The 27,275-nt window shown below is 37.8% G+C and overlaps 1 protein-coding gene across 4 annotated transcripts in view; it reads right to left on the bottom strand.

Annotated features, from left to right (window-relative positions):
- PLD5 (phospholipase D family member 5) overlaps positions 1 to 27,275 on the bottom strand; it is a 413,275-nt gene that overhangs the window by 245,643 nt on the left and 140,357 nt on the right. For 2 of the 4 annotated variants that reach the window (XM_012555426.2, XM_012555427.1), the window contains exon 2: positions 8,197 to 8,340. In XM_012555426.2, coding sequence (XP_012410880.1) covers positions 8,197 to 8,246 — 50 coding nt within the window. In that variant the 5' untranslated portion in view covers positions 8,247 to 8,340. The remainder of the gene's footprint in view (positions 1 to 8,196; positions 8,341 to 27,275) is intronic. The other 2 variants (XM_004375857.2, XM_004375858.2) reach the window with 1 other exon arrangement.

A 27,275-nucleotide genomic window follows, 5' to 3' on the forward strand; every position in this document is an offset into this window, starting at 1 on the left:
TAAGGGATGCAATCAAGAGCAAAAACGTGCATATGACTGGAGTTCCAGAACGAGGGATCAAACAGAAAACACAGAGAGGATCATCGAAGATTCGCTGACAGAAAACTTCCCTAATATTATGAAAAATGAAAAACTGACCATCCAAGGAGCTCAACAAACCTTATATAGGAAAGATCCCAAAAGAAAGTCACCAAGACATATAATCATACTCGCCAAAAGCAAAGACAAAGAATCCTGAGATTAGCTTGAGAAAAATGAAAAGTCACATACAAAGGGGAAACAAGAAGACTAAGCTCTGACTGCTTGGCAGAAACCATGAAGGCAAGAAGGTAACAGGATGACATATATAAAATCTCGAAAGAAAAACATTGCCAACCAAGAATAATATATCCTGCAAAACTCTCACTCAAATATGATGGCAAAACTAGGACATTTCCAGATAAATTGAAATTAAGGGAATATGTAAAAACCAAACCAAACTTACAAGAACTATTAAAGGGAGACCTTCAGTTAGAGAACCAACATCAGAGAACAATCTGAATCAAGGATGCAAGACCGCATCAGACAGATACCAACCTAGGTAATGAACTCTCAAGGATAAAACAAAACTAAAAGATTTACAACAGGGAACCAGAGAGGTCAATCTGTAAATGACAACAACGTGACAGCAATAAAAGAGGGAATAAACGGTTAAGGTATAGAACTTTCAAATGGAAAAGAAAGTTAAGGCAACATAAAGTAATAAAAGACTGGTTTAGATTTAGGAAGATAGGAGTAAATTTCAAGGTAACCACAAAAAAAGTTAACATACCTACTCATCAAAATAAAGAAGAAAAACATAAGGTCTCAATAAACACAAAATCTACAAAAATGAAAGTAATGGAAAAAAAAAACCCACAAACAAAAGGAATTCAGCATAGGAGAGTAAGAGGAACAAAGAAAACATCAGCACCACAAAAAAAAAAAAAAAAGCACTACAAAATGACGGCAATAAACTCGGACCTATCGATCATCACACTGAACATAAATAAATGGCTTAAATGCACCCAGAATGGATAAAAAATGGATTAAAAAAACCAGGACCCATCAATATGCTGTCTACAAGAGACACACATTAGAAACAAAGGTATAAATACATTAAAAATCAAAGGATGGAAAAAAAATGTATCAAGCAAACACCAACCAAAAAAGAGCAGGAGTGGCAATACTAATCTCAGATAAAATCGACTTTAAAACAAAATTCACCATACATGACAAGGAAGGACATTATATAATTAAAAGGACAATCTATCATGAGGACATAACCATAATAAATATCTACACACCCAATGACAGGGCTCCAAAATACATAAAACAAACTCTAACAGCACTGAAAAGAAAAATTGACAGTTCCACAATAATAGTAGAAGACTTCAACACACCACTCTCAGTAAAGGACAGAACATCTAGAAAGAAACTCAACAAAGATACAGAACATCTAAAGGCCACAATCAACCAACTTGACCTCATAGACATATACAAAACACTCAACCCAACAGCAGCCAAATACACATTCTTTTCCAATCAACATGGAACGTTCTCCAGAACAGACCACATCTTAGGCCACAAAGCAACCTTCAATAAAATCCAAAACACTGAGATAAAACAAAACACCTTCTCTGATCATAATACGATAAAAGTAGGAATTAATAACAGAAAGAGCAAGGAAAAAAATCCAATACATGGAAACTGAATAATACCTGGCTTAAAAACCACTGGGTAATAGAAGAAATTAAAGATGGAAGCAAAAACACAATGGAATACTATGTAAAGATAAAGAACAATGATGAATCTGCAAAGCATCTCACAACATGGAGGAATCTGGAGGGCGTTATGCCAAGTCAAATAAGTCAGTCACCAAAGGACAAATAGTGTATGAGAACACTATTATAAAAACTCATGAAAAGGCTTACACATAGAAAGAAACAATCTTTGATGGTTACAAGGGAGGGAAGGGGTGGGGAGGAGAAAACACTAACTAGACAATAGATAAGTGGTAACTTTGGTGAAGGATAGGACAGTACACAATACTAAGTCAGCAGAATGTGATCAAGGCGAAGTCACAGAAGCTTCATAGACACATCCAGACTCCCTGAGGGATCAAATTACTGGGCTGGGGACCATGTTCTCGGGGGACATCTGGCTCAGCTGGCATAACACTGTTTATAAACAAAATATTCTACATCTTATTTTGGTGAGTAGCATCTGGGGTCGTAAAAGCTTGTGAGCAGTCACCTAAGATACTCATCTGGAGCAAGAGAGAATGAAGAAAACCAAAGACACAAAGAAAAGATGAGTTCAAAGGACTGATCAACCACAACTACCACAGCCTCCACCAGACTGAGCGCGGAACAACTAGATGGTGGCTGGCTACCACCACCAACTGTTGCGACAGGGATCACAACAGTGGGTCCCGGACAGAGCTAGAGAAAAATGTAGAACAAAATTCTAACTCACAAAAAAAGACCAGGCTTACTAGTCTGACAGAGACTGGAGAAACCCTGGGACTATGGCCCCCCGGACACCCTTTTAACTTACTACTGAAGTCACTCCTGAGGTTCACCCTTCAGCCAAAAATTATACAGGCCCATAAAGCAAACAATAATACACATAGCTCAACCATGTATAGGAGACTAAATGGACACACCAGCCCAGGGGCAAGGACGAAAAGGCATGAGGGGACAGGAAAACTGGATGAATGGAAATGGGGAATCTAAGGTCAAGAACTGGAGTGTTCACACGTCGTGGGGTTGACAGCCAATGTCACAAAACAATATGTGTATTAATTGTTTAATGAGAAACTAATTTGCTCTGTAAACCTTCATATAAAGCACAAATAAAAAAAAAAAAAGAATGAATGGCAAAATAAAGAATCCAGTGATGAGGGTACAGACTGGAAAAGTGACAGAACTCTAAAAGCAAGAGACAGGGATCTCCCTTCGGGTATGTAAACACCTAACTTTGGGGTTTGACATGAATCCACTATCTTCCAATTGTATGACCTTGCTATCTTCTCCCCAAAACATGCTTTATTAAAACCTGCTTTACTCAACAACAAAAAAAAGAAACTTCACACTTGCGAGAATGCAACAGAATTATAATTAGTAGTGCTAGTGAATTACAAAATAGCCAAACCATAGGATTTGAGTAATCTAATTGTCCAGTGCTGCCTCAGTACCTCCTGAAACGTAATAGGAACTAGGGAACTCACCTTCTACCCCTTGAGTTAGCCAAATGACATGGAAGTTTAAATCTAATAGGAACTGAATCAGCAATTAAAAACACACTGGGAAATGATGGAGAGAGGACAAAGAGATAAAGACATAGGTCAATGTCATTTACTGAGGTAAAAAGATCTTGTTTCTGGTCATAACAGTTGAGGCTGGTTAAAAGGTGCTGAGGAAGATGGGTGCAGGGCAGTTGATGTTTTATACATATTCACATGGAAATTATGACAATCGAGAGTATCATTATTCTACTCTTATAATGGTATTATAGCAGCAAAGTAATACAAGGGTGAAAAGAATCAAAACAAGAAGTCAGGGGAAAAATCATAAATAGAACATCTTTCTAGGGAGACAAAGTGTTTAGAAAGATACATGTATAAGCTGGGAAAACTGAGTGTGAAGTATGATTCAGAGGTGGAATGACTCTACAGGACGGTGGAAAGGTAGGTAGGATAGTTAGTAGATATAAGATGAATTAAAGTAACACATTTAGAAAAGAGTGTGTACAGGATGAGATACTGGGGGGAGACTGTCAAAACAGTGAGAAGACAGTGACAGACGGTAGAATCTTTTGTATTCTGTCAGCTTCAGGAGTGAGGAGAGCTACAAACACAGAGAGTCTAATTACAAAGTAATAAGATCTCAGCAAAAGTTGAACTGAGTAAGCAGCATTCTTTATGATAATGATACTATAAGGAGAAAAGCATAACGAGAAAACTATATGTAAGCCATGTAAATATAAACAGCAATTAGAAGCTGGGCATCATACTTTAAAAAAAATCATATGATCTAGTTAGCGCCACTTAGAGGCAAAGTCTACGGGGGAGTCTGGGTAGGTTTCCAGTTCTAGTTCCATCAAGTGGGCTCAGACTCATGGCAACCCCATGTGTGTCAGATAGAACCGTGCTCCACAGGGTTTTCAAAGGCTGATTTTTCAGAAGTAGATCACCAGGCTTTTCTTCCAAGGAATCTCTGGTTATTACCTGGGCTTGTTCACCATTTTCATCACCCAAGGACTCCCTGGGTAGGTTAATGCCAGAAAAAGGATGAGGTCATGAGGTGAAGAATTTGCATTTTGTATAAAACTGAAAAACCAAACCTGATGCTGTCGAGTCAATTCCGACTTACAGCGACTGTATAGGACAGAGTAGAACTCTCCCATGGGGTTTCCTAGGCTGTAATCCTTATGGAAGCAGACTGCCACATCCTTCTCTCAAGGAGCAGCTGGTGGGTTCAAACCGCTGACCTTTCAATTAGCAACCAAGTGCTTAACCACTGCGCCACCAAAGCTCCATTTTGTATAGAAGGGTTAAATCGAGACTGGCATGCTGGAGAGCTTCTGCAGACCTGTGGTTTTTCCCACTGGTCTAAATCAGCACCAGTATACTCAGTGGGTACAGGTGCATTTCCAAATCACCTCATCTCTCTTACCAGGAGTTATTACCACCAGGGAGAACTTAAATAAAAAACAAAAAACAAACCAAACCCGTTGCCATCGAGTGGATTCCAACTCATAGTAACCCTATAGGACAGGATAGGACTGCCCCATAGAGTTTCCAAGGGGCGCCTGGTGGATTCAAACTGCTGACCTTTTTTGGTTAGCAGCCGTAGCACCTAACTACCATGCCACCAGGGTTTCCAAGGCGGAATTTAGGACTGAAAAATACTGAAGCTCACTTTCCTATGCAGGGTGTTGAAGGATTGCAATGATTGCTGAAGCTGGCCTGAGGGCAAGGATGGGTGGAAACCAGAATCAACCAATTTAAGAACTGGCAGTGTAGTTGAGGCAAAAGATCATGGTATATAGCAAGTGTATAAGAAGAAAATTAAAACAGAAGTGTCTGATAATACAGCAAGAGGTTTAGAGAATTGAAGGCTTAAATTAAGATTTGAGGACGAGGACGAATAGGAAGTTGTGAATAGAAAAGGGGGATTCTGGGGCTCTTCAGAAAGAAAGAGAATTAACATTTATGTATTGTTTGTTATGAGTTTCCTGATACTTTGCTAGAGATTTATACAACTTACTGAATCCTCATAAAACTCTGTGAGATAGATTTTTTTTTTTTAATCTGCCATTTTAAAGGGAAATGAAACTAAAATAGCCTTAGTAACCCATCAGGGTGGAGTGGAGTCCAGGCCAGGTTTGCCCTTATCACTATGTCAGGCTGCTCCCCAAACCCCCTCTGCCATTCTCGTTGAGGTTCTAACCACAGTGTATTGCCATGGCCTCGCTCATTAACTGCACTGTAACTCCTTGTTCGATGTCCCTGAATGGTACAAATGGTAAATGCCCTCAGCTGCTAACTGAAAGGTCAGAAGTTCGAATCTACCCAAAGGCACCTTGAAAGAAAGTCCTAGAGATCTACTTCTGAAAAATCAGACAATGAAAACCCTATGGACCACAGTTCTACTTGGACACACATGCGATCTCCATGAGTCTGAGCTGACTTGGTGACAACTGGTTCTGTGTGTTTGTTTGTTTGTTTCAACTCCTGTTCAGTCCCTTGGTGCTCAGCAAATAGGCGGCAAATGAACTCATTAAATTAATATCTTGCTCAAGTTTACAGAGTTAGTAAGTGGTAGAATGGAGGGTTGAATCCAGATCTTTCTGATTTCAAAGTCCATGGTTTTTCACTGCATTAGGCTAACTTGGAAATGGAGTAGTTTGTTGGCCGGTGACACAGGTAGAGTGGGCATCAGATCTGTTGATTTGAGGTGGTTGAAAATAGTGAGCCTAGGGTATTGGGAAGTAAATTTGGAGTCACCAAGGATGATGGCAAGGGATAGGACCGAAGGCTGAGACTTCTGTAGCCAGCACAGAAGGAGATGGGACAGAGTCCTGGAATTTAGAAGATGATGTTGTCTATGATGATAAGGGGGGAGGGGGTTGTGAATGACAAAAAAAAAAAAGTCATCAAATTAAAATAAGAATGATCCAGAGATGATGGTAGAACAATGGTCTGAGAAATGGATTGGGGTATAAGGAATCGTATTCCTGTGAGATGGGGAGAGGAGAAGCAGCAGAAGCTTCCTTTGGACGAGATTAAGCTAAAGCCAGATACCGGTTACAGGACAGACATACAAGAAGCACTTATTGGAATGGGTGAAAATGTAGGAAAACAGAAATGCAGAAGATAGGGGAAGAGGCTGCAGAAGAGAAAGAAGATTCAGAGAAGGCTGAAAGTTCTAGAATAGATGGTTGGATATAGGGGTGGCATCTAGTAACCAGGGTATTGATTCTAACTACCCAGGGAAAAGGAAGTAGAAGAGTTGGTAATCTTCTAGATGGAGGAGGAGGCAGGGTTGAATCATCAGAATTTAGTTACTGATTGAAATGGAAGAAATAGCTACATCCAAATTCCAGCTGTAGGAGTTAAAAGTAAAAATGAGATCGAATCATATTTTCCTCCAAGTGAAAAGAGGCATAATTCTAAGGCTGTCTCGTTTTTGTTAAAAACCACCAACACCTGGTAATCTGTGCTGAAATATCCTGAGTATTTTGTCTTGAGAAAGTTGCTATCATTTTGACCTCTACAAAATTGCTTTCTAGGTGCTGCGGTTTGACATACAAAGTACCCAGCAGTCTTCAGTATCAGGTGAGGTGAGAGAGGCAGAGCATTCCCACTCAATAAATCCGGGTCATTGGCCCCTCAACCACAGAGTGTTTATATTTGACATGTGAAAGGATTAGTACAAGGTGCAGATGGAATATTAGGGGAGAGATGATAACAATCTACTGTTGTTCTATTGCTTTCCCTATAAACCACACACAATTTTCCTCCCAATTTCAGTCCGGGAAGTAAATACATTTATGAAGGACTTTCCTAACGTGAAGGGATAAAATTTAAAGTAAATACTGATTTCTCTCTTGTATGCTCTGTTCTGTATAATACTCTTGCCTGGTAACTGGAATATAATGTATCCTGGGTTAAAAGAAAAAAAAACAAAACAAAAAAGACAAACAAAGTCAACTGTCTTTCCTGGATATTTTCTGTGCTAGGACATTCACTTTCAAGGTAACATATCCAGGATAAAAACTCACATACATTTTACCAGGTAGTTGTTGATTTTAAGCTGAAAAAGAGGAGCACTTATACTAAGGCTTTTTACAGGAAAAAAAATTACAATTTAAACCCATTATAAGCTCTAATTCATAATTGCTATTTAATTGTGTGGCCTCGCTTCAGCTTTGCAAGCAATACATATGTAAAAATAGACCTCTTATCTGTGACCCCTCTTGGTACTTTTACACACACAAACACACACACACACAGAAAAAGAAGAGGTAGCACAGGGAAGAGTTGGATGAGGAGATTTAAGAGGTTAAAACCATGCCGGGATGGCTAAACCACTCAGGAATGGCATCAGAGAAATGGAATTTAATGTAACCAAAGAGACATACTAGAGAAACTTAATAGCAAAGCTGTTGTAATTTCTAGATGAAAAACAAACTGTGGGTTAAATTGGGGCATATTTGGGTGATCCATGTCTTCTTACACATGTGCTTATTTCATTCATTTAATTCCTAATCTTACTTCGGAATTTCTCCTGAGATGTACATTTAATGACCATTTGACACAGCTACTAGCACAGTGTTCTTTGTCCACTGGGACACTCGTTTTTGGCAGGCTCATCAGGAAATGAACATCTCATACACAGAGGACTCCAGAAATGCAAACTGATATGAAATTTCATCTTGTCTACCACCCCTCTGTAAAGAAAATGCCCAAATTGTAAAGTAAATTAACTCATTACTTATTTTTATTCTCTTGGTTTGAAATTAGGAGCATTCCTGGGCAGATAGTCACGGGTCAGCTGAACCCAAGGGGGAGCTAGGTGATCATGTGTTTATGATATTTTTCTCCCAACTAGTGAGGGCCCCCTTTGGATTTTCTTGCCCACCCCTTGAAAGAGAATTTTTGTTTGTTACCTCTTACCGACATTTATTTTGACAATTTTTTTCTGAGAGTCCATCCTCATCCTCTCCCACGATGTCCACAGCTGAAAATATCAACGCAACAAGAATGGCAAAGCAGCACACCAGTGCAAAGATCACGATGCACTTCTGCTGAGACTGGAAGAGACAAAGAAGATAAAGAAAAGTCAGTGGGGCAGCTTTCATCAAGGAAACTCAAGGTTTGTATCCTTTGGGATACAATTACTTTTATCACCGCTGGAGAAGACTGCTCTCTGGGTGAAAATGTACAAGATCTTTAAGCTTATTCTTCAACACAGCCTTCATATTCCCACTAAATATGGTGGAACCTGTTAAATAATTCAAGAGCAGTACCAAGACTTCTAAACTAGGTTCAGAAAAGATCACTACAACACCCATTATTTCAAATTAAAAATGAAATACAGGTGGCTCAATAATTGTGCTCTGTCCCTTATTATTGCCACCACCTTCCAAGCTCGATGCAAATTGTACTCAAACTCTATATCCTCTTGCATTTCGTCTCTCATCTTACTCTAAGATTTATATGGTGATGGCTTCTGAGGAGATGCTCCTGGGTCTTCAACATGAGTTCTGTACTTCGATCAGCTTTTCTAGGGTTTTCAGAGCCAGCAGAGAGATGCATTTAAGATGCTAGCATCATGAGCTATTTAACTGACACAGTTCATTTCAAAACACTGAACACAAACATAACCAACATTCATGCTCTTGATATGACTTACAGTTAGAAATAAACGCCTAAGTTCTAGATGGTCAGTCACTCAAGTCCTTATCTTTAGGCCCACGTATTATAATTTGGGGCATCCCTATCTCTAGGGGCTCATGGCCAAAGGTGGCAGAAGACAAAGCCATGATTCTTAGGCAGGAGCCATGGGTACTGAGACAAATACTTTTGCTTGCTTTCTCTCTAGTAGATAAATCTCATGGGGAAAAGCAGAGAAAGAGCCATTACAAAATGTCTAAATGCAGCTTTCAGGGGTTATTTACAGAGGGGGAAGGGTAATCTTCGACCAAGCAGACAGGCTTACACTTTAGTGATGGGAGATATATATATATATCTCCCATTACTAAAGTTCATATATATATATACATATATATATACACATACATATATATATACACACACACATATATATACACACATATATATATATATATATATATGCATGCACGTATATATATAAACCCAAAACCAAACCCGTTGCCATCGAGTCGACCCTGACTCATAGTGACCCTACAGGACAAAGGAGAACTGCCCCATAGGATTTCCAAGGAGCACCTGGTGTATTCAGACTGCCAACCTTTTGGTTAGCAGCCATAGCCACTGAGCCACCAGGGCTCCATGTATATATATATGTCTGTGGCTAACCAAAAAGTTGGAGTTTTGAGTCCACCCAGAAGCACCTCAGAAGAAAAACCTGGTGATCTGCTTCTGAAAAAAAATCAGCCATTGAAAACCCCATGGAGCACAGTTCTACTCTGACATACACGGGGTTGCCATGATTCGGAATCAATTCGACTGCAACTGGTTTTATTTACATATATGTTTATATACACACTCATACACAAATACAAACATACATACATTTGTGGGCTTTGTTGAAACCAGCTATCTCTGCCTCCTCCTACCACTCTCTTGCCGTTTATCACTACAGCCACATGATCTCCGTAGAACTCAGCAGACTTCCCAGAGCTCAGAACCCAGTTTACCCAGAAGTGGCCTCAGGTTATGGATTACAGAGAAAGGTGCAGTCAAGTCAAAGGAATCAATGATGTTTCTGTTACCAAATGGCTGCTTCCTTTTCGTGTTTTCTAATACTTCCTCAGGACTCATGTCCCGTGAAAACCTTGTTCCAAGTCCATTTCTGCCTTCTTTTACTACGTACTCAAAGATGAAGCAAGTAAAGGCAAAGGAAGATGCAACCGTTGTTGTTCTGTTAGCAGTTAGCTAGACTTTGGTTAACTTTAACACAGGGATTATGACTCATTCTTTCTATCCCCAAGCAACCAGCACAATGCCTAACAAATAAAAGGTGTTCAATAAATAACTGTTGTTTAAACAAATAAAAAATGAATGAATGGAATGAAAATCAAACGGCATACCTCCAGGAGGCACAGCCCTTATGAGGAGTGACACAAGAAGTTTCTCTTAAGACTCGGTTGTGACTTTCCTAATAATTGGTTTGTTGCCATGGTTTGGTGATTATAAATTTATAATTCATCCTTTTGTACTCTCTGCTGGAGCTAGAAGCATTTTCATGGGGCATGTTCAGCCGCTATATAAACTCTGTAGAACGGATTATGCACTCATCATGCCCATTGATTTTCCATTCATCCCCAATTCCTCACTAATTTTATTTTTAGGAAGCAACACAGTGAAGTGGTTGAGGGCTCAGGCTTTGGAGCCAAAGTGCTAGATTACGCTATTCACTGGTTGTATGCCCTTTGGCAAGCTATTTAGCCTTTGTGCCTCAGTTTCCTTGCCTATAAAATGGGGATAATAATAGCAACTATCTCACAGGGCTATTACAGAATTAAACAAGATACTATATATAATGTACTTAGGACAGTTCCTGAAAAATAGATCCCACTAAATGAATGACTGCCATTGTTAATATATTTCTATTTGCAACAAGTTTCCAGGTGATGCTGCTACTGTTGGTCCAGGGGCTACACTTTGAGGACCAGTGCCCAGAATATCATCTGTCCTAAACTCTGCTTAATGCATGTTCTCACTTGCCGTGAGTAATTAAATTTCAAATATTAAAAGCATCATGATAAATACATTCTAATAATTTAAATGTAAATCTTGTTATTTATTTTCCTTTTTTTAGGTTTAGAAATAATTTTAAACAGCTTCCCCACCAACCCCACCCCCCATTTTGAAATTGTTTTCTTCTGGCCTTTACTTTTCATTTATTTTAATGATATACACCATTTGTATAATTAGAAAATGTTTGATGTTAACTCTTTTGGAAAACATGTAATATAAAAATAGAAAATAAATCACTCATAATCCCACTCAGACATACTCATCATTGATTTTGTTCTAGTTCTTTCCAACACTACATCTACCTACTTAAGAATCTGATAAAATTGGTATCATGCTCTATATAAAGTTTTACATTCTGCTTTTTGCACATGATCATGTTATAATGGCATTAAATATTCTTTTAAAGCATCATTTTAAACTTTTGCATAATAGTTCATTATACAGACATTACTTCCTTTAAAAAGTTTTTTTTTAAAAAACACTTTACAAGAGAAAAAAATGATTAAATATCTCTTTTCACTTTATCTATTTACTCTAGAATATGTCAACAAAAACAAAAAAGCTTTTAGGAAGATTTAAAGACATTCACAGTAATTTAGTCTAGACCAGACTCCAACCCAGGACAATATGATTAAACTTCAACTCAAAAACAATCCAGAGGAGAGCAACCATGGATACATCTTATTTCCTTGAACAGTGTCAAGCCCATAATGGGTACTCAATGTATGAATGGCTCCTGCTGAAGTTAATACACCAAAAACTCGTTGCTGTTGAGTTGACTCTGACTCATGGCAACCCATGTGTGTCAGAATAGAACTGTGCTCTATAATGTTTTCGATGGCTGATTTTTTGGAAGTAGATCGCCAGGCCTTCTGTTTGAGGCACCTCTGGGTTTGGACTTGAAACTCCAACCTTTGGTTAGTAGGAAGCACATTAATCGTTTGCACCACCCAGGGATCCAGTTAACACTAAACCTTTAATCTACAACAACGATTTGTTTCCCTTTATTCTGAATGTTATGATAAAACAGTAAATAAAGAACCCTAGCTAATCTGGATACTATTGTAACTACTTTGATGTAATAACCCTCACAGATTTCTATTAACTTTCATTAATTTCATTCTATTTATAAATCTATTAAAATAAATAATTAAGCTCTGTATTTTTGTTTTAATTTTCCAAAGAGGAGGAATTCAGATTCTGATATTCATTTTAAAATGTCTCCTTCGAACAATGAAGTATAACAATATAAGATCATACCATTACTTTCCTTAGTTTCATATATTTTCCCTTCATCAAAAATGAAAGATTCTGTTCAAATGATAGCAAAAGAGCATCATGAATGAAACCAAACTCTAGGTTACCAAGGGGTTTATGTATTTTGACTCCTTAAAGGTCATTTCAGATACTCAGAAATCAATTTAAAACACTTTTTTGTTTTTTATTTAATTGAACTGAGGGAAGCACCATTTCAAGGAGAGCCCATAAACATGATTCTAACCTAAAATTCACTGATGATTTCATCTATTAAGAGAAAACAAAATCTGAAATGTTTTTGGCTAATGTCAGTCCAATTTGTACTTCTTACTGCAGTTTAAATTGCTTAGTTCATAAAGAAATAAATCTAATTATGCTAACATTAAAAATACTTAAATATCATAACCTTATCGCATACATTTCACCTCAAATAGAGATAGATGGCCTCTAAATAGGGAAATAGTATTAAACTTTGAAAACAGAAGTACTGTATACTTCCAAGTTGGTCTTTTATACCATTTGATAAGCTCTTAAAAGCAATTTTCACCCATGTGCCTATTTTTTGCATGTAAATGTACAAAAATTAAACAAAAATTAAAATTATTTGTATTGTTTTTCATTTATTTACCTTGCCAAGCTTTTAAAACAAATTCACAGCGAGGTCTGAAGTAACTATGTTTATGTGCGTAGCACTTAATACATACAAAGTGTGAAGTTCTAGTACAATTATTCTCCATGTTAACAATGTGTAAACAAGAACTGAGACATTTGGTTATCAAGCTGCCCAAGGTGACATGACTAGTTGGGGAAGTCAGATTTATTCAGGTCTCTAAATATGAAATCTCTGAATCTGTTTGACGGATCCAAATTTCTTCCTTTTTGGTTTTCTTTTCTTGACTTCATTTCTACCTAATTTTAACTATGGATTTATTATTATTGTTATTATTATTACTATAATTTTGTTCACAAAATTGCATATCAGTCCATTCATGTGGATATGAAGGTTGAACACTTGGCCCTAACATGTGGAGACATGGCATTTTTGGGCCTATGGGACTTCCCTAAAGGAGCCCTGGTAGCGCAACAGTTAAGCACTTAGCTGTTAACAGAAAGGTTGGCAGTTTGAGCCTACCTAGTAACTCTACAGTAGAAAGACCTGGCAATCTGCTTCCATAAAGATTATAACCTAGAAAATCCTATGGGGCCAGTTCTACTCTGTCACATGGGGTCACCAGGAGTTGAAAATCAACTTGGTACCTAACAACAACAGGATTTCCCCATGACCCTAGATGTGTTCCCATTTAAGTTTCTAGACATGTTCCCAGGCCTGTGTTCCTAGACATGTTCCCAGGCCAGGGAGAACAGGTCACCCAGAAGACCCAGAGAAATCTTAGCTGGTGACTTATCAAGCCCTGGATAATGGCTACATTCTGGAACCTGCTTGAAATATAAAGGCATAAATAAAACAAAAGTAAAAGAATAGAGAAAGATGTATCATGCTAATTTTAATGAAAAGAAAGATGGAATGGTAATATTAATATTAGACAAAGTATATTTCAAATAAAAAATATTACCAGAGATAAACAGGGTCATTTCATACTAACAAAATAATAAATTTATTAGGATGACATAATAATCATGCTCCTAATAGGAGAACTTCAAAATACATATAACGAAAAAGCTAACAGAATTGCAAGGAGAAATAGGCAAAACTACAATTATTCAGAGATTTCAAAACTCCCTCATTAATGGGTAGAACAAATCAACAGAAAATTAATATGTATATAGAAGACTTAAATAACACTATCAAACAACTTGACCTAACTGACATTTATAAAACACTCCATTAAAAAAAGTAGGAAAACACACCTTTATTTGAGTGTACATGGAACACTTACTAAAACAGACCATATTTTGGGCCATACAACAAGGACCAACAAGGTTAAAAGAATCTGATTCACACAAACTATGCTCTCTGACCAAAATCGAATTAAATTAGAAACTAATAACATAAAGACCTCTGGAAAAATTCTTAAATATTTAGAAAGTAAATAAAAAACTTTACATAACCTTTGATTCAAAGCAGAAATCAAAGGAAAATTAGAAAGAATTTTGAACAGAATGAAAATGAAACATAATATATGAAAATGTATGTGATGGAGCAAAAGAAATACAGGGCACTTTATAGCACCAAATGACTTTATCAGGGGAAAAAAAAAAGTCTACAATGATCTAAACTTCCATCTTAAGAAACTAGAAAGTAAAAAGAGCAAGTTAAACTCAAAATAGGCAGAAGAATGAAAATAAAAAGCAGGACTCAAAGAAAGAGAAAACAGAAAAACAAAACAAAAATCAATGAAATCAAAGTCTGGTTCTGTGAGAAGATGGATAAAATTGATAAACTTTTAGCTATGAAAAAAAGGAAAAAAGATATCTGGTATTTATTGATATTGCAAATACCTAGTATGAGAGATGGGACATCACTACAGATACTACAGAATATAAAAGGATAATAAAAGAATATTATGAACAAATTTATGTCAAGAAATTTGACAATATAGATGAAATGGATGAACTTATGGCAAGATACAAGTTACCAAAGCTCAATCAAGAAGAAATAGATAACCTGAATACCCTTGTAGCAATTAAAGAAAATAAGCTTTTATTTAAAAATCTTCCTACAAAGAAAACTCTTGGCTCAGGTGACTTCGTTGGTGAATTCTACCAAACTTCTGAGACACAAGTAATACCAATTATACACAAAGTCTTCCAGAAAATAGAAGAGAGGGGCAATTTTCCCAATTCACTCTATGAGGTCAGCATTACTCTGATACCAAAACTAGACAAAGACTTTACAAGAAAACACACAGACACGCATACACATACAAAAACTACTACCAATATCCCTAATGAACACAGATAAAAAATTCTTAACAAATATTAGCAAATCAAACCCACAGTATATATAAAGGATAAAATGCCATAACCAAGTATGGTTTATCCCAGGAATGTAAGGTTGGCTTAAGCTCTCCTCACCTGCCATGAGTAAAACTAAACTATTCAGGGAATGAATAATTCAGAAAGAATCTAAGCCAAAAGATGGAAACCTCCGCCTCTTGGGACCCTGAATACAGTGGCTACTTCTGAATTCTGACTAGGTGGTATTTTTATTGAAAACCACAGGAAAAACACCACCCCTTTTTAGTGGAGATTGCAGGAGACTGCGTATTATTGTGATTTAGTCAGAGAAACAGTGTGATAATAGCAATCACACTGAAGAGCAAGACTAGTGTCTGTCTGATTGTCAGGTTCTCAAATTGCATTTGCAGTCCTTGTTCATAAGCAATTTGTAAAACCAATGAAAACGAATATCTGAAGTTTAGCCTGTTTGATAAATACCAAGATAGCATTTAATAAACACACAACCTAGGCAAATTCCCATTCATTTCAATTTTTTTTATAATTAAGAAAAATGTCTTGGTTTTGAATAAAATAATTTAAGTGTCTAATGCTAAGGATCAATCTTTTTCTGTGGGTTTTCAACAGGAGACGAATGAATTTTTTAATATGGCTTTGAGATTATTAAAAAAAGGTATATTTTTTTCTTAATTTTTATCTGAAGTTAAACAGAGGAGTTGCATTTTAATAACCCCAAGTTAAATTAAAAACTACTTTTTCATTAGAAGGAAAATCTTACAAACAAAACTTTCAACAATTAAATTTTTTTTTGGTCCTACTGTTTAATAACAGGCTATCCAGAAAACCAAGGCGCTATGTTGCTTTATTTAATGGGCATTTATTTGATGCTTACTCTGTGGAAAGGAGACTGCAATAGTCTGCAATGGTCATAACCTCAACAGGGTTCACAATTTCTCAATTTTCTTCAAATCTTCTTCTATCTACTTCGGCCTGCCTTTAATTGAAAGATGAACCATTAAATCTATAGTGTGCATAATTTTCATGCTTACTGGAGTTCTCCCAATGACACTAAAAGAGCATCCCTGTTTTAGGAAAATATCACTATTTTTACAAAACCAATAATAATAGAAAATGTTTTCTACAGTAACTGAAATTATTCTTTCCTTTCAAAGAGATGCAAACGAATTGTTTGACTATGCAGTGTGACTATTCATCATGCTGCAGTTATTCACCTTTCAGTCTCCTTCACTGAATCGAGTTCCTTGAGTTCTAGGTTCTTGACCAGTTATTCCAGCATAATGCCTGGCGAAATAGTCAATGAAGTGTTTGCTCAGTGAGTGATAAATATAAATGAAAAAAAATGACATGGACTAATAGATCAAAATGGTAATTTTTGTGTTTTATAACCCTAGTTACTTACTATTTATAAACTTTGCCATTGATTCCTTTCACAGAAGGACATTTATTTGTAAATATACAAAAAATTAAACACTATGAGACCAGTCTACGCAAATTAGTCTAACAAAGGGATAACATATAGTAGAGAGAGCATCTTTTCCAAAAAATCAGGGCAGAAAATAAAAATGCAAGTTTTAATCAAAATGTCAACTGAACACAGGGACCTACTCGTCAGTCTATTCCCTAAACCAAACCAGACACTGTCAAGTCAATTCCAACTCATGGTGATCCCATGTGTGTCAGAGTAGGACTATGTGCTACAGGATTTTCAATGGCTGATTTTTTTGGAAGTAGATCGCCAGGTCTTTCTTCAGAGGTGCCTCTGGGTGGACTCCAACCTCCAACCTTTCAATTAGCAGCCAAGAGCATTAATCATTTTCACTGCCCAGGAACTCTTAACCTACTTCTTATCCTATACGAAAATCCTTAGAAATTAAGAACATATATCCTACCATAATAATAATAATAACCCTATGATAGTGTTTGAGAATTACAAAGAGTACCATCTGGGGACAAGCACTTTTGAAGACTTCCCATATTCTAAATTGACCAAGGAGATCAAAGCCCAAGAAATTCATAGAAAACACAAACTGCTATACAGGAGAGCTGGAAGTATGGAGGTAATATCTGGAAGAAACAAGAAGAGGTTTTGGGATGACCGACACAGTAACTAGTTGGGGAACTGAACGTGGAGCAGGCTGGACAGTCTATCCTTCCTCCCTACGCCCTCCTCCTACCCTCTTATGCTGAGCAGCACATACCAGAAGTGTGACTCAACAAGTTAACCTGTGAAGAGGGCAATTTCCCTCAGAAAGCTAAAAATCCCCAGGAAGAAACTCCTCGCACATGTACGCCATGCAGCTGGGCAGCATATTTATCCCCTTCCCTATAAAATCTGGAGACAAACTCCTGCGGTCAACCATTGTCCATATACTTGCAAATAAAAAGTCATTGCCGTTGAGTCGATCCTGACTCATAGCGACCCTACTGGACAGAGTAGAACTGCCTCATAGGGTTTCCAAGCAGCAGCTGGTATATTCGAACTGCCCACCTTTTGGTTAGTAGCTGAACTCTTAACCACTGGACCACAAGGGCTCCATGTATGCAAATAAAAAACAAAACAAAACAAAACCTGTTGCCACCGAGTCAATTCCAACTCATAGCAACCCTATAGGACAGAGTAGAACTGCCCAGGGTTTCCATACTGTCAAATAGACAGATGGGCAGGCAACTAAAAATCTCCAAATGACTGAGGAAAACTAAAACCATGGAAGAGGTACTCAACCCAACACAGAGAACAAACTCTGAAAGAAACAAAGCAAACAGCACACAGGTTTAAACAGACCTAAAAAATAAGAGTAACTCAAGTTCTCATCAATATGAGAGATGATGCATCCATGAAACAAAGAGAGATTATTGTGAAAAGATAACTAACTAGAGCTCTTAGAAATTATAAACCTCGGGCTGAATATAAAAATGGATACAAGTTAAAAGCAAATTAATGTGCCTGACTGAGTCAAGGGATTTTCCCAGAATGCAAGGCAAAAGCACAAATTCCCAACATGTATGGGAGAAAACCCAAGAGAAACAGAAATCAGTCTAGGAAAGCCAATCTCCAGCAGACAGGTGTTCCTTAAAAAAAGAACAGTGAGAACATAGCCTGTAAATAATCAAAGAAATACAGGAGGAAAAACTTTAACAGCTAAAAATGTGTGCCTTCCAAGTAAGTACATTTTTTTGGCCATGAGTTTGGCAACAATTCAAAAAGACTGATAACAAAATTGATGCAGGTTGGGGAAATAAGTGATGGTGAAAATGCAAAATGGCAGGCCTTTTTGGATGGCAATTTGGTCATTTTTATCCTAGACTTTATCACAATGTTAAATGTGCATATACCGTGACTCCTAAAATCCCCTTCCAGGATTTAATTTCACATATGTGTTTATTCGTGTACACTAAGATATAAGAACAAGAACATCCAATGTAGTATTATTTGTAAAAAGGAAGAAATTGAGGGAAATTATCTGTAAGTAGAGAAACTGACAAATAGAGTGTAATACAATCATTTTCTGGAATATCATATAGTCATTAACATGTGCATATGTTTGTAAATGCACAGTAAAGACTCAATGGATTCACACAAAACTGCTGACGGTGGTTATCCATCAGAAAGGAAGAGGTTTTGAGAGGTCAGATGGGTTGTAGTGTTGGGCAGTTTCTGTATTTTTCTTTATCAACTGAATATGTTGCATTATCACTGGAGTCTAAGTCATCTCTTACAGTAATAAGGAAAAGAGCTGTCAATTTTTGGACTACTTCCATTCCTAGGCAAGTTATTTATCTACAGCTCAGCTTTCCTAAGACACAACAGAGCATCATCAGCCAATACCCCTGAGTTGTCTGTATTTGTTTAAAGCTTCCAAATTATTAGTTGGAGGAGATATACTGTCTTAGTTACCTTATGATGCTGTAACAGAAATACCACAAGTAGATAGCTTTAACAAAGAGAAATTTATTCTCTCACAGTCTACAGGCTAGAAGTCTGAACTCAAGGTGCCAGCTCCAGGGGAAGGCTTTCTCTCTGTTGGCTCTGGGGGATGGTTCTTGTCATCAGTCTTTCCCTAGTTTAGGAGCTTTTCAGCACAGGGATCCCGGGTCCAAAGTATGTGTGCTCTTGGCTCTTCTTACTTGGTGGTAGTGAGGTCCCACTGCCTCTCTGCTTGATTCTCTCTATTATATATCAGAAGAAATTGTCTCAAAATACAATCGAATCTTGTAGATTGCCTTATTAACATAACTGCCTCTAATCCTGCTTCATGAACATCATAGAGGTAGGATTTACAACACATGAAAATCACATCAGATGACAAAATGGTGGACAATCATACAACACTGGGAATCATGGCCTAACCAAAGTGATACACATTTCTGGGGGACACAATTCAATCCATAACATATACTATACCAAGTTTCACAAACTACGGAGGACAACTGGAGAATCTCAGAAATTTTGAACAAAAAGAACATCTAGAGATTATCTAGTTCAACGCTCCCTTTTCTCATTATCTGAGTAGGAAAACTGCCGGAAGTAGAACACTGGTGTTCCAGTTGTATACTCTTTTCTCTGCCAATGTTTGATTAATGAAATAACAAGCCAGCAAGCAAAAAGAACATTACAGTTTGCAAAAGACAAATGACACAAAAGAGGCACTGTCAGATGGCAGTCATACTCTGTGACCCAAGGGCTGGCATCCCTAGCATGCTTCAGTGGGTATGGCGGTGGGGAAGACCCCCGAATCACCAACAGAGAAGTAAATAAATTTCTTGCTTTCTACCTACAGCCTCTGGTAGCATTAGGGAGGCCAAAAAAAAAAAAACTGTTTAATTCAATTTAAAAATACTTAAACCAGCTGCTGTCCAGTCGACTCCAACTCATGGTGACTCCATGTGTGTCAGAGTAGAACTATGCTCCATAGGGCTTTCAGCGTCTAGTCTTTTTTTCCCAGAAGTAGACCACTAGGCCTTACTTCTGATGCACTTCTGGGTAGACTCAAACCTCCACCCTTTCAGTCAGCAGCTGAGTGCGTTTACCGTTTGCATCACCTAGACACTCCAAAAAATACTTAGGGAACATTTAACAAGTGCTATGCTTTACGCTAACACTGATGTTTCAAAAACATAGCCTTCCCCGCCTTCTTAAGAAAATCTCTGCCCTTAAGGACCTCACATTTTAGGTGTGTGTGTATGTATGTGTGTGTGTTGCAAAGGGGGAGAGTTAATGAAGTATAATCCAGTGTGATGTGTGCCATTCCAGTAATATGAATAGAGAGCTGGAGGGGCATATGATTGGAACCCATTTCCCAAGAGTTCCATTTGATCAGGCCAATTCTGGTGCCACCCAGCTCCCTTCTTCCATTAATACCTAATTCATAGAATAGGGAAATAGGGATTTCCTCTGTACTGGCCATAATGCAAAACGAGTTATTGTGAATATAAGTGAATCAATAATAAACGCTTTGTCAGTGTTGATACGAAGCAGCTAATATTTAACAGCTAAAATGCTGTACTTTCATGTTCCTTGTCCACCTCCTCTCCATTATAGGTAGAGGTAAACAAAACAATGACAACAAATTGCCGTTTGGTCTTTGATAAAAAGAGGGCTGGCTATTTTGACAACCTGTATTCTATACCCAGGACCCTGGTAGTGCACTGGTTAAGCATTCTGCCGCTAACCGAAAGGCTGGTAGTTCAAACCCACCGGCGGCTCCACAGGAGAGAAGACCTGGTGATCTGCTCCTGTAAAGACTAAAGCCTAGGAAACTCTATGGGGCAGTTCTACTCTGTCCTATAGGGTCGCTATGAGTCGGAATTGACTTGATGGCACACAACAACAACAACATTCTACACTCTGATTTAACAAGCTGAAAAAAGCTTTAACTCTTTCAATCTCTCAAAATAAGTACAAGTCCTTGAACCTACTGTGATACAAGATTGTTTCTGAAGTAAGTTAAGATTGTTTTATGTTTCTTTTCTTAATTATTTGCTTTCGGATCACTGCAAAGATTGATATGTCATCCAGTTAGAGAGAAAAAAAAAATCATTGCCACCAAAACTCAAGAATATTTAAGCTAATTAAAAAGCAAAGAAGTCAAGGTTCACTTTAGGTATAAAAGTGAGATGAGCAAAAATCAAAATTGGCCTTTGTACCCCCAATGTTCAAATTTCCCTTTATTTCAAAAAGGAACAAACACACACACATTTATAAAACAGTGCATTTAGAAAGCTTAGAGTTCTAAGAGGAGGGAATAATAATAATAATAATAAAAATTCCCAACCAAAAAATAGCCCTGGCCCAGATGGCTTCATTGGAGAATTCTACCAAATATTCAGAGAAGGGCTTACACCAGTACTACTCAAACTATTTCAGAACACAGAAATGGAAGGGTTACTTCTGAATTAATTATATGAAGCCAGGATAACCCTGATAACAAAACCAGGCAATGACATCACAAAAATAATTACAGACCAGTATCTCTCACGAATATAGATGCAAAAATTCTGAACAAAATTCTAGCCAATAGAATTCAGCATCATGTCAAAAAAATAATACACCACGACCAAGTGGGATTCATATTCGGTATGCAAGGATGGTTAAACATTAGAAAATCAATCAACGTAATCCACCACATAAATAAAATAAAAGAATCACATGATCATCTCAATCGACACAGAAAAGGCATTCTACAAAGTCCAACACCCATTCCTGCTAAAAACACTCAATAAAATAGGTATAGAAAGGAAATTCCTCAACATAATAAAGGGCATCTATACAAAACCAACAGCCAACATCATTCCTAATGGAGAGAGGCTGATAAAATTTCCCTTGAGAACAGGAACAAGACAAGGACACCCTTTATCACCACTCCTATTTAACATTGTGCTGGAAGTCCTAGCTAGAGCAATAAGGCAAGAAAATAAATAAATAAAGGGCATCCAAATTGGTAAGAAAGAAGTAAAACTGTCCCTGTTTGCAGATGATACAATACTATACACAGAAAACCCAAAAGACTCCACGAGAAAACTACTGGAACTAATAGAAAGATTCAGCAAAGTTGCAGGATACAAGAGAAACATACAAAAAAATCAATTGGGTTCCTAAACACCAATAAAGAGAACTACAAAAAGGAAATCAGGAAAACAATACCATTTATAATAGCTCCTAAAAACATAAAATACTTAGGAATAAATCTAACCAGGGATGTAAAAGATCTATACAAAGAAAACTACAAAACACTACTGCAAGAAATCAAAAAAGACCTACATAAATGGAAAAACATATCATGCTCATGGATAGGTAGACTTAGCATTGTGAAAATGTCATTTCAGCCCAAAGTAATCTACAGATACAATGCAATTCCAACCCAAATACCAACAGCATTCTTTAAAGAGATGGAAAAACCAATCATCCACTTCATATGGAAAGGGAAGAGGCCCTGGATAATTAAAGCACTATTGAAGAAGAATAAAGTAGGAGGACTCGCATTACCTGACCTCAGAACCTACTATACAGCTACAGAAGTAAAAACAGCCTGATGCTGGTACAATGACAGACACATTGACCAATGGAAAATAATTGAGAACCTAAATGTAAATCCATTCACCTATGGTCACCTGATCTTTGACAAGGGCCCAAAGTCCATCAAATGAAGAAAAGTCAGTCTTTCTAACAAGTAGTGCTGACAAAACTGGATGTCCATCTGCAAAAAAATGAAACAGGACCCATACCTCACACCAGACACAAAAACTAACTCAAAATGGATCAAAGACCTAAATATAAAACCAAAAGCTATAAAGATCACAGAAGAAAGAAGAGGGTCAACTCTGGAAGCCCTAATACACAGCATTAACAGGATACAAACCATAACTAACAATACACAAACACCAGAAGATAAGCTAGATAACTGGGATCTTCTAAAAATTAAACACGTAAGCCCATCAAAAGACTTCATCAAAAGAGTAAAAGGGGAACCTACAGACTGGGATAAAAATTTTGGCTATGACAAATGTGAAAAAAGTCTAATCTCTAAAATCTACAGGAAAAGCCAACACCTCTACAACAAAAAGACAAATAATCCAGTTAAAAAATGGGCAAAGGATATGAACAGACACTTCACCAAGCAGCTAATAGACACATGAGGAAATGCTTGCTATCACTAGCCATTAGAGAAATGCAAATCAAAATCACAATGAGATACCATCTCACCCTGGCATTACTGGCAAGAATCAACAAAACAGAAAATAACAAATGTTGGAGAGGCTGCAGGGAGATTGGAATTCTTATGCACTGCTGGTGGGAATGCAAAATGGTACAACCTTCCTTAAAAAGCTAGAAATAGAAATACCATAGGATCCAGCAATCCCACTCCTAGGAATATATCCTAGAGAACTAAGAGCCACCACATGAACAGACATATACACACCCATGTTCACTGCAGCATTGTTCACAATAGCAAAAAGATGGAAACAACCTAGTTGTCTATCAACAGATGAACAGATAAACAAACTATGGTACATACACACAATAGAACACTATGAAACAATAAAGAACAATGATGAATCACCAAAACATCTTACAACATGGATGAATCTGGAGGGCATTATGCTGAGTGAAATTAGTCAATCACAAAAGGACAAATATTGCATAAGACCACTACTATAAAAGCTCATGAAAAGGTTTACACACAATAAGAAATAATGTTTGATGGTTACTAGGGAGGGGAGGGGTGAGAGGGAAAAGCACTAAATAGACAATAGATAAGTGGTAACTTTGGTGAAGGGTAAGACAGTACACAATACTGGGGAAGCCAGCATACCTTGTCCAGGGCAAGGTCAGGGAAGCTTCATAGACACATCCCAGCTCCCTGAGGGACCAAATCACTGGGCTGAGGGCTGTGGGGACCATGGTCTCAGGGAGTATCTAGCTCAACTGGCATAACATAGTTTATAAAGAAAATCTTCTATATTCTACTTTGGTGAGTAGCATCTAGTGTCCTAAAACTTGTGAGCGGCCTTCTAAAATACTCCACTGGTCTCATCCCATCTGGAGCAAGGGAGAATGAAGAAAACCAAAGACACAAGGGAAAGATTAGTCCAAAGGGCTAATGGACCACAACTATCACAGCCTCCATCAGACTGAGTCCAGCACAACTTGCTGGTGCCCAGCTACCACCACCAACTGCTCTGACAGGGATCACAACAGAGGGTCCTGGACAGAGCCGGAGAGAAATGTAGAACAAACTTCTAACTCACATACACACACAAAAAAGACCAGACTTACTTGTCTGACAGAGACTGGAGAAACCCTGAGAGTAAGCATCTGGTAAGTGGCAAAACATGAACTCAAACTCACCAAAGCAAGCTCCCTGAACTATCGACCAAGCAGCAATACTCTCTGATAATAAACACCCCAGGGCTCCAGGGCGTTCTCTCTCATCTTGAGTTCCTTGAATTCTCCTTCCTTGCCTTGTCCCACCACCTCAGTGCCCACTCCCGCCTGCATGTTTTTCATTCAAGTTCTAAACTGTTCATTAAATCCCAGATAACTTTTAAACAATATTGATCTCTAGCTCTTCATACCTGCAGCAGAGTTAATTCTTTTTCAAACTTTATTATGTCTGTGTTTAAAATGGAGCCCTGGTGGCACAGTGGTTAAGTGCTATGGCTGCTAACCAAAAGGTTGGCAGTTTGAATCCACTAGCCTCTCCCTGGAAACCCTATGAGGCAGTCCTACTCTGTCCTATAGGGTTGCTATGGGTCGGAATCCACTCGATGGCAACTCGTTTGACTTGGCTTGGTGTTTAAAAAACCTGGGGGACCATCATCTGGGAAATATTACAATCCAATTTTATAACCCCTTTCTGCTTTCTGATACTCCACATTTTTCAGTCAAAGCTTTCAAGTAAATCTTTGTGACAACCCACTTTCCATCGCCACAGCTACACCAGGGCCTGCATTCCTGCTGCTTTGGGCAGAGGTGCTTTCTGTACCTCTGTGGCTTGGCTTTGTTTCCAGCGCAAAGTATAAGCTCTGACCTTGTGATATGAGTCAAGTGCTTGCCCGTGTGCAAACGCTGTCCTTCTCTGTTGAACTCCAGGTACGTGGGAAATAAAGAATAAGCATTCCTCTGGAGGCTAGAGTACAACCAGTCTTACCTCCAGCCAAAGCTCACTGCTCTATACAAATTTGCACAAAAGAAAAAAAAACAAGAGAGAGAAGGTTTTTGTCTGCTGCCAAAGGCGTCAAACAATAAAATCAGATGTCCTTGGGGTTTCTGAAGATTGGCTGGAAAGCACATTTTTTTCTGTGCTGCTACAATGCAATAGCTCATCTACCAATTTCAACCCAGAAACAGTATAAACCAAAGATTCAGAAATGAATCAACCTGTTATTCCACAGTCCCATTGTTTATGGGACCCACAGCACCCTCTTCCCCTTCTGCACACATATACCAAGGGACCAAACAAAAAACCCATTGCCATTGAGTCGATTCCAACTCATAGTGACCCTATAGGACAGAGAAGAACTGCCCCATAGGGTTTCCAAGGAGTAAACAAACAAATAAATAAACAAATAATATCAGGTGTTGAAAAAGGCTATGTAGAAAACAGGCTGTTATGATAGTGATTAGGCTATTGGGTACTTTGGGTGGGGTGCTTATGGAAGGCCTCCTTGAAGACGTGACGTTTTTCTTACCCACGTGAAGTCAGAAGGAGAAGGATCCCAGAGAGCGGGAGAAGCATGTGCAAAGGTGGAATGCATTCAGCTGGAATCCAGGAGATAAGAGAGGCAGCAGGGACAGATCAAAAGGGCATTTTATTCTTAACAAAATAGAAAACATTCAAGGATTTAAAGCAATAAATTGGCATGATGTAATTAAACTTGTTTTTATTAGGAACCATTTGAGATTAGGTTGCAGAATGATGTCCCACTGTCCTTGAATGCTTTAGTGCATATTTTCCAAAACAAGAAAACTCCTACATAACCATAGTATATAACCACAGTACAACCATCAAAATTAGGAAATTAACACGATCTAACACTAGGATACGATCCACAGACCCCATTGAAATTTCACCAGTTCATAGTAATAGGTCCAATCCGGAATTATGTGCTGTCACTAGCTGTCATGTCTCCTAAGTGCTTCATTCTGGAACAATTCTTCAGTCCTTCCTTGACCTTCAAAACCTCGTTATTTTTGAGCATTAGAGGCCAGTTATTTAACAGAACGTTCCTCAAAATGGGCTTGACTGTTTGCTCATGATTAGCTTCAGTTTATGCATGTTGGAAGGAGTATCACAGTAGTGATGTTGAGTTCTTCTCATTGTATCTTATTAGGAGGTAATCATTTTTGTTTGTCCCATTACTAATGATGTTTACTTCGATCACTTGATCAAGATGGTATCCATCATGTTTCTCTACTATAAAGTCGTAATTTCCTGTGGTAACTAAGAAGTATTTAAAGCAGGGATATATTTTGAGAAAATGCAAATATCCTGCTCCTCATCAAACTTTCACCTTTCAGTTTTAGCACCCATTGGTAACTCTTGCCTGAATCTACTACTAATATGATGGTTGTCAAATGGTGGTTTTTTGTTTTTTTTTAACTCTCATCAGTCCTTCTGCATTTATTAGCTGACATTGTACTGTAAGAAAGAGTGTTCTCTTCCTCATTTATTTATTCATTTATACATTTAAAAATTAGTATGGATTTATATATTTATATTAGATAAACGGAGAAAATATTGACGTTGTCAAGGCTTTCATTTTACTTGGATCCACAATCAACACCCCTGGAAGCAGCAGTCAAGAAATCAAAAGACGCATTGCATCTAGCAAATCTGCTGTAAAAGACCTCTTTCAAGTGTTAAAATGCAAAGATGTCACTTTGAGGACTAAGGTGCTCCTGATCCAAGCCATGGTGCTTTCAATCACCTCATATGCATGGGAAAGCTGGATAGTGAATAAGGAAGACTGAAGAAGAACTGATGCCTTTGACTTGTGGTGTTGGTGAAGAATATTGAATATACCATGGACTGCCAAAAGAATGAACAAATCTGTCTTGGAAGAAGTACAGCCAGAATACTCCTTA

The sequence above is a fragment of the Trichechus manatus genome, unplaced genomic scaffold (assembly GCF_000243295.1).
Source record: "Trichechus manatus latirostris isolate Lorelei unplaced genomic scaffold, TriManLat1.0 scaffold00039, whole genome shotgun sequence".
Taxonomy (NCBI): domain Eukaryota; kingdom Metazoa; phylum Chordata; class Mammalia; order Sirenia; family Trichechidae; genus Trichechus; species Trichechus manatus.